Consider the following 8,251-nt stretch of genomic DNA (forward strand, 5'->3'; position numbering starts at 1 on the left):
TCTCTTAGTCCCCAACCCAGCAGCCTTTGCGAGAACAAAATGGCTGCCCCCATGCCGCGGGGGTTGTCTTGTTTATCCAGGGCTTTGGGATGGTGGTCTCGTCAGGTGGGTAAAAGGGGGCGGGTAAGACTCTAGTGACTGGAGGAGGAGGACAGAGTAGAGGGAAATACTCCCTTTGCAGGTGTCCTTGGTGAGCTTGGACGATATGAGTCATACCAAAGCAAGGGAAGAGTTTAAGGTAGACGGGGACCCAGCTACTGAGCTAAGTGGCCGAGTAGCGAAAGCCTAGGAAGACCGGGTATGAGGGCGAACAAGTTCTCGGGGGTTAAGTTGCTCCGGTTTGGTCTGGGTTTCTTTGGCGGGAAAGGTTTAAAGAGGAAAGACAATGGTTTGGAAGGTGAGCTCGCTTCCCCTTGATTCTATAAATGACCTAAATGTAACAGTATTTGGAAAGGAGGGAGTCCAGTATTGTCACTCTACCTGCCTGAGCAAACCTCAAAGGCCTGAGAAAAGAGAACTGGCCTTTAAAGAGATTATTAATCAGTTGGGAGCGAGAACGACTGAAATTTACAGTGATAATCTCAGTAAACATAAAGGAGATGCCAAGAAGGACTTTACTTATGCTTTAATAATAGCATTATGCTCATTTCAGCATTGAGTTAGACTTTAAATTCCTCATCAAATTGAAGGTTTTTTGAAAGCAGAAGCCTTGCTTTAATCAATCTATATCCCTAGGAGTTTACGTAGTCCTGTACTATGGAGGGTACCAAAGGGATGCCTTTAGGAAATGTTCAGTGGCGTTAGTAAAAGTTGCTTACTAGCTTCTAGTAAGAAACACCCATAAAATGTTAAGGTAGTAATGCATTTCCCACCTTGATATGTGGCTTTTTAATTGTTCCTAAGTCATTCTTTGGATGTGCCTTTTCTACCTTTGCTTAGAGTTTGTTCAAGATGGTAGGTTTTTCCCCAGGTTACTTATATTCTAACCTTTCCTGCTTTCCAGCCAGTCCTGGTGACTCAGTCCATAGCTGTAGTTCCAGTGAGAACTAAAAAACGTTTCACACCTCCTACTTATGAACCCAAATACAAATCAGAAAAGGAGTTTGTAGAATATTCCCGGAAAGCAGGAGTGCTCATTCCTCCAGAACGTTTGGAGCGTCCCATACATCTGGCATGTACAGGTGAGGCATGGTATTTCTGAGACCTTGATGCATTCTCCTTCTGTCAGAGATAATTTGGAAAATGGAATGATTTGGACTATGATTGACAGTATTTAACCTCACAATCAGTTGAGCCTCAGTAATGATGTACTTTGTATACACAATATTTTATGAGGTCATTTTTGATCTTCTTTTCACACTATTCCTAGAAGGCAAAGGTGAAACTTCCCCCTTTTGTAAAAGAAGAAACTGAGGCTCTGAGAGAACACTTAAATTATCTTATTCTGTTTTTCCTAATGTAACATGATTCCCTCTACGTGGAAGTTTAGTTCATTAGTCTAATTTACCCAGGATCCCTCTCAATTTTATATGACCTCAAGATGACTTTTTGTCAGTCTTTCAGTGCTTTGCTAATTTTCTCCTTCTCTCATCACAGCTGGTATCTTTGACGCCTATGTTCCTCCAGAGGGTGATGCTCGGGTGTCATCTCTTTCAAAGGAAGGACTGGCAGAGAAAACTGAGCGATTGAAAAAGAATGTGGCATCACAATTGTCGTAGGTGTCTGAAACAACTAGGAGTTAATATTAGAATAAAAATTTCTTGTTACTGCTTTATTCCAGAGAGATCATCTTGCGTTAATTGGGTTGGACATGACTCCCTTAACAACTTGACAGTATTTTCTTCTCTGTAATAGAGTCCATAGCTAATACAGAATAATATGGGCATTCTGATGCTTAGCATCTCAGCCTTTTTTGGTTGTTTTTGTCACATCAATTAGGGAGTTGATTATGAAGTTTGTAGGATTTTTTGATAACATTTTTAAATTTAAAGTAATAATAAAAGAGAGCATATATGAAAAGCAGGTATTAGAATTTAAATTTCAGAGAGTAAGAAAAGCCAAAAAAGGGTCAAGAAAACAAACCTGTTCTTGGGAGCTAACTGGGCCTTAGTTGAGAAGCAAAAGCAAAAACCCTCTTCTGAGTCCCTCTTTTAGTTGAAAGGACATTTAGTAATTGTCACGCAAAGGTTCTTCAGGCTCATATGTAGATTCATTTGCACAAGTATATTGAGTTGGTGTTAATTCTTAATGTGACCATAATTTATTTTTCTCTTACAGATCTTATCACATCACCTTTCCTGCTTAAAACTCTTTGTAGCTTCCTATTACCTAAAAAATAAAATACCAGATTTCTTCAGTGCTACTCAAGGCTTTTTGTAATCTAGCTCTTGCCTTCCTCTCCATCATCTCTTTATTTCATTTTTTTCATCCTGAACTTTAGCATATCCAAACTAATTGCCAGTTCCTTGACAGTACTGTGCTATGCTTCTGTGTCTTTGCACATCTTTTTCTTTGCCCAAAAATATCTTTTCCCCCCTTTTTTACCTGGTAACTCCGACTCATTCCTCAGGAACCAGTTCAGCATTGTGTCTGCTTTTAAGCCTTCCCTGACTCTTTTTGGAGCTGCCTTTGCTATAATTGTACCTGTACACTTATACAAACTACTTCTAATAACTCTATTCTGTGATGATTTCCTTTCGTGTATTATCTCTCCTGGGCTGTGTATGAACTCTTTGGTGTTTGGGTACGTGATGATGATGAACAAAACACGTGGTGTTATCATGGAGTTATCTAGGATAGGGAAACATCCGTGAAATAGTGATTGCACACACAATTAAATAATTAGAGGTATGATGAATATATGACAAGAAAGATATTTTGGTCTGGGAGTTCAGGGAAGGCTTCCCAGAGGAACTGACATTTAAAGATGGGACCTAAAGAATTGCTTGGAGTTAGGTGGGTAGACGAATGTAGTAAGAAATAGCATTCTAGGGAGACAAAACAGTATAAGCAAGACTCTAAGGTGAAAAGAGTATAAAGGGGTGTCTTGATTTTGTCAGATGCCTTTACTGTGTCTATTGAGATGATCATGTGATATTTGTCCTTTATTAATAAGTTGTAGTACATTAATTGACTCTTGAATATTAAGCCAACCTTGCATTCCTGGGATAAATTCCTCTTAGTTACGGTGTCTCTGATTCTCTTAATGTACTTATATTAACACTTTGATCAGATTGGAACTCCCTGTTTACATTAGTATAATTAGAAGATGGTATTGACAGCTGAGGACATTTTAATGATTTTTTTCCTTTTTTACATAATATATATTTTCTTGGATTAAGTTCCTTTTTTATTTTATTTGCTTACAGAACCCCTGGTTGTATAAGTTTCCTCTCAGTACATTGAAAACATTAAATACTTTATCAGTTTCACCTTCAAGAGGAAATCCCTTCTGGAGCCTTCTTACCTGTTTTAATCTATACTCATTGCTGTTTAGGGCCACTGTACGTCTTGGGATCTACTTTTGTCATCATCCTAATATTCCTTTTGCCTTGCTTTGGTGTTGTATTCCCTTTTTCCTGGATTTTATAACTTTCTCTTTTTTGGTTTATTCTGTTATTTTGGTGGAGCATATTTTCCAACAGCTTTCTGAGAAAGGCTGCATAGTAGATAAAATGAGATCATGCAAGTCTAAGAAAAAGTTTTTCTTTTACTCTCCCACTTCATTTATAATTTACTCAGGTATAGAATTCTGGGCTAGAAATTCTTTTTTCCCCTCATAATTAAAAGCACTGCTACATTGTCTTTCCGATATCTAATGTTGCTGTAAAGAAGCCCGATATCAATCTCTTTTTTCTTTGGGTTTGAGAGAGAGAGAAACATCAATTTGTTCCACTTATTTGTGCATTCATTGGTTGATTCTTGTATGTGCCCTCCCCAGGATCAAACTCACAACCTTGGTGTATCGGGACGGTGCTCTAACCAACTGAGGTACACAGCTGGGCTTATTGTGACTCTTGAGCCTTTGTATGAAACGTGTTTTTTGTTTCTTAGTGCTTATAGGATGTTTTCTTTGATGCCAGAAGTCTGAACTTTTACTGTGAGAAACCTTGGTCTGTCTTTAGAATGTTTAAGCGAGAGAAGGTTCGGTTTTACAGGACTTGACACATTAAAAAATACTGAATAAGTAGATAGACATTAACGGAAGTTAATATAAGCTGAGTTATAGAATTGAACAAAATCTTTAAAAATGATTATCATACTTTTTACAGAATACGGAAGATAAGAACGTATGATGCTAATTTTAAAGTAAAGGACTTCCCTGAAAAAGCTAAGGATATCTTCATTGAAGCTCACCTTTGTCTAAACAAGTAAGTGAACTCTATCTTTTTTTTTTTAAATCCTCACCCAAGGATACATTTATTTATTTATTTATTTAGTTTTTGTATCCTAGAGTAAGAGAGAGAGAAACATCGATTGGTTGCCTCTCATACGCACCCCAACTGGGGACTGAAACCCGCAACTTGGGCATGTGCCGTGACCGGGAATCATACCCATGACCTTTCAATGTACAGGACGATGCTCCAACTGAGCCACCCAGCCCAGGCATGAACTCCCTGTCTTACACCCATATGTTCTTCAGCAGCTATTATTATAGGCACAGATTTATTTTTTCCCTTCAGGTAGGAGTTTTATAGTGGAGGAACTTCCTGTGTGGGAAATAATTGGACCCTAGAGCTGTCCTTGACCCTTCTCCCTGCTGTTGGGAGTTTCACCATTTGGTCTGGCTCAACTTCACCTACAGGTGTTGGGAGACTCTGCTGAATGGCTGCTGTTTTCACCCCACCTGATCCCTAATTCTTTCTGACTCTTTTTGTGTGTTTGTCATATGTATGTACATTTCCCTTTTCTTGGTTATTTTGTATAAGTTTCTTTTTTTTTTTAAATATATCTTTATTGATTTCAGGCAGAGGAAAGGAGAGGGGGAGAGAGAGGTAGAAATATCAATGATGAGAGAGTCATTGATTGAGCCCACAACCTGGGCATGTGCCCTGACCGGGAATCGAACCCCGATCGCCTGGATCCCAGGTCGACGCTGAACTGCTGAGCCACGCCTGGCCCGGCTGTATAAGTTTCTTTTGAAATTTTTCAACTTTTTATTGATTCACCAAGGAAAATGTCAAGGTTGCTAGGGAGATGAAAAACTATTGAGGGGCCTGGAATAATTTTAAATGCCAGTCCTTGGACTGTTGTTGACATTCTTGAGCTGTCGCTGCTATGGCTAGGCTTCAGGTAGGTCCCCAAATCTGTACTCTAAATTTAATTATTTAGTTTTACTTTTATTCCCTCCCTCCCCTCCCCCCTCCCTCCCACTCCCCTCCCCTCCCCACTCCCCTCCCCTTCCCCCTTTCCTCCCCCCTTTTCTCCCCTCCCTCCCTCCCTCCCTCCCTCCCTCCCTCCCTTCCTTCCTTCCTTCCTTCCTTCCTTCCTTCCTTCCTTCCTTCCTTCCTTCCTTCCTTCCTTTTCTCTGTGCCATTGAGTGATGCTGCCACTGGCACAGTCCCAGAACAAGGACAAAATCGAGGGTTTCAGCACCAGCTACCAAATCCTGGCCCCGCTGCCTGTGTTGCCTTATTTCTTAAATTGTTTTTTAAATTGAAAAATATTTCAAACATATTTTAAAAAGTACCATTCATGTTAATAGATGTTTATATTTTATTATATTTGCTTCAGGGTCATTTTCAGCTTTCATACAGGGTATCCTAAAAGCAGGAGTCAGTGATATATGTCTCTTTCTTTTTTAGCTCAGACCATGATCGACTTCATACCTTGGCAACTGAAAACTGTTTTCCGGTAGGTTCTCATCCTTAGAATTGTGGGATGCTGAATGGGCATATTATAGACATCACCTTTGGTTTTCTTAAGAAGGATCCGTTTTGAAAGTGCAGGAAGTTTAAAGTAAAAGCTGAAGTTCCATTGTTTTTGGCTGAATGATAACGACTTGACATGGGCTCTGGTAAAGGCCATGCAAATGAGGAAAGAGGAAGTCCCTCAGCAAGCAGTACTGAAACCTCAGGAATGGATCCTGAGGTCAGGGTATGGGCCCCATTAGGCCAGCCTACACTTGCCTACTCTATAATAAAGGATTTAACAAGAATTCACAAGGCTTACATTGTGTGGTAACAGAGGTACTGGGTACTTTGGGAGACCCCCAAGGAGGGGGACTTTGTGATTCAAGAATAAGAACTTCCATTTCTATCAGTTCAGCCTTATCTCCCTAGGGACAGGGATAGCTAACCTAGTCTTAGCAGTTTAGCCTTTATATCCCTGTAAATCCCACTCATCTCAGCTAAAAAGGGATGGGGGGCAACATATATGCAGTCAGCAGCAATACATGCAATAATTAGCACAGTATGAAAGTGTATGGGAGGTTGGGGTGGTGAACACACAATACAATATACAGATAATGTATTATAGAGTTGTACATCTGAAACCTATATAATTTTATTAACCAATGTCACCCCAATAAATTCAATAAAAAAGTTTTTTTAAAAAGCTGGCAGTTTGGAATGTGGTTTTCATTGATTTGGAGAAGGGTCCTCAAGGAGGTAGGTTAGTCCTGAGTTGTGATTTAAATGAAAAGAGAGTTGTTGTGAGGTGGGCTTGAGCAACAGATTAATCAAAACTTGGGACAGTGAGAAAGAAGGCACAAGAAAGCATTTGGTGAGAAATGGTGCATGTTGGCTGTAATATTGCAAGAAGTGAGGGCAGGTGTGGAAGGAAGCACTAGCTTCCCTAAAGGGAGGAAAAAACTCAGTAGAACTTGCTGTCTTCTGCCCTCAGGACATGGTCTACGACATCCAATATAAGACTGTCCGCTGGAGCTTCATAGAGTCTTTAGAGCCAGCCCAAGTGGTTCAGGTTCGCTGTTCAAGTATGGTGAATGAGGGCAACGTATATGGCCAGGTCACCGTCCGCATGCATACCCGGCAGGTAAAGGCACTAGTTTACTTTCCTTCCAGCTTTTTTTACTCTCAGGTTGGGCACCCACCTCTGGAATTCTGGCTGCAGCTGCCCAGGACTGTGGGTTCTAAGGAAAGGTTCACTGTGGTCTTCCTTGCTCTTTCACTACGCCCTTTCTACTGCTAGAAGTTAGCTCTACTAAGACAGGTGCAAGGATATTCTCTCCCACCGTTCCTGGTCTCGACTTCCTCCCTCTTCCCCTCCCCAGTCAAATAAACTTGTAAGAGTAAAGTGTTAGTAGTTGACCAGTTAGTCTAGGTTCAGAATTCTGAGATATTTTTTTCTACCCAATTAAAATGTTTTGTTATGGTTGTTTTAAAAATGGTTGTGTGAAAAAAAAAAAGGGGAAACAAATCAAAACAACTCTGATGACTAACAGGCCAGACTTGCTCTCATCCTTGCAGACTTTGGCCATCTATGACCGGTTTGGCAGATTGATGTATGGACAAGAAGATGTGCCCAAGGATGTCCTGGAGTATGTTGTCTTTGAAAAGCACCTAACAAACCCCTATGGGAGCTGGAGAATGCACGGCAAGATTATTCCTCCATGGGCACCCCCTAAGCAGCCTATCCTTAAGGTAAGGCAGCTATGTGATTTAAGAGAGCTGAGGCCATACTAAGCCAGTGGCACCCTAAGCCAGTCCTGTTGGGCGCCACCTAGTGGAGAGGGGGTGATGCAGCACCAGTGAAGGAATCCTATTGGGGTGGGCATGAAGGTGAGGGTGAATCTCCTGGGTGAGCCATGGGCTTGAATGGTAGATAACTCACCTTCCTGCTTTTCAGACGGTGATGATCCCTGGCCCCCAGCTGAAACCCGGGGAAGACTATGAAGAGCCACAAGGAGAGGCCCATAAGCCTCAGCTAGCCTGATGGCAAAAATGACTCCTGGGGTGAAGTATGGGTGATGAGGTGGTTGGGAGATGTGAAGTCATCCATCTCCATCATGCTGTGGCAAGAACTACCTTTGTCTCTCCTGTCCTTCTTGGGTCTTTACAGCAGTCTCATCCTCAATAACCACAGCTGATGGCTGGGCCCAGGTCGGTGACTGCTGTGCACAGCCCTGGACCCACTCCTTTTTTAAATTTTATATTTACTTTCTGGGCCTCAGAACATCTGACACCAGTTTTTCCTGCATCAGGGACTGTCAAGAGCAAACTGGCAGAATTTTCTTTCTATCACAGGGCAGGGATCAGAGACTGAAATAAAACATTCTTGGGGTGTTGGATCA

General features: G+C 41.2%; 1 protein-coding gene across 2 annotated transcripts; it reads left to right on the forward strand.

The window, feature by feature from the left end:
• On the forward strand, positions 1-8,251 carry MRPL45 (mitochondrial ribosomal protein L45). 2 transcript variants are annotated; one of them, XM_081162648.1, is made up of 8 exons: positions 1-105; positions 1,004-1,181; positions 1,597-1,714; positions 4,272-4,370; positions 5,805-5,853; positions 6,844-6,993; positions 7,428-7,601; positions 7,807-8,251. In XM_081162648.1, the coding sequence occupies exons 1-8, from the start codon at positions 40-42 to the stop codon at positions 7,891-7,893; spliced, it is 921 nt and encodes a 306-aa protein (XP_081018774.1). In that variant the 5' UTR covers positions 1-39; the 3' UTR covers positions 7,894-8,251. The 2 variants fall into 2 exon arrangements, with proteins under 2 accessions (XP_081018774.1, XP_081018773.1); XM_081162647.1 differs by having other exon boundaries at positions 31-397.

Source organism: Miniopterus schreibersii (assembly GCF_964146895.1).
Source record: "Miniopterus schreibersii genome assembly, chromosome: 16".
Lineage (NCBI taxonomy): Eukaryota > Metazoa > Chordata > Mammalia > Chiroptera > Miniopteridae > Miniopterus > Miniopterus schreibersii.

Coding starts and splice junctions, on each gene's coding strand:
- MRPL45 (XM_081162648.1), top strand. CDS start 40: ATGGCTGCCCCCATGCCGCGGGGGTTGTCTTGTTTATCCAGGGCTTTG. Junction 4,371..5,804: donor GCTCACCTTTGTCTAAACAA/GTAAGTGAACTC, acceptor TTTCTTTTTTAG/CTCAGACCATGATCGACTTC. Junction 5,854..6,843: donor CAACTGAAAACTGTTTTCCG/GTAGGTTCTCAT, acceptor TTCTGCCCTCAG/GACATGGTCTACGACATCCA.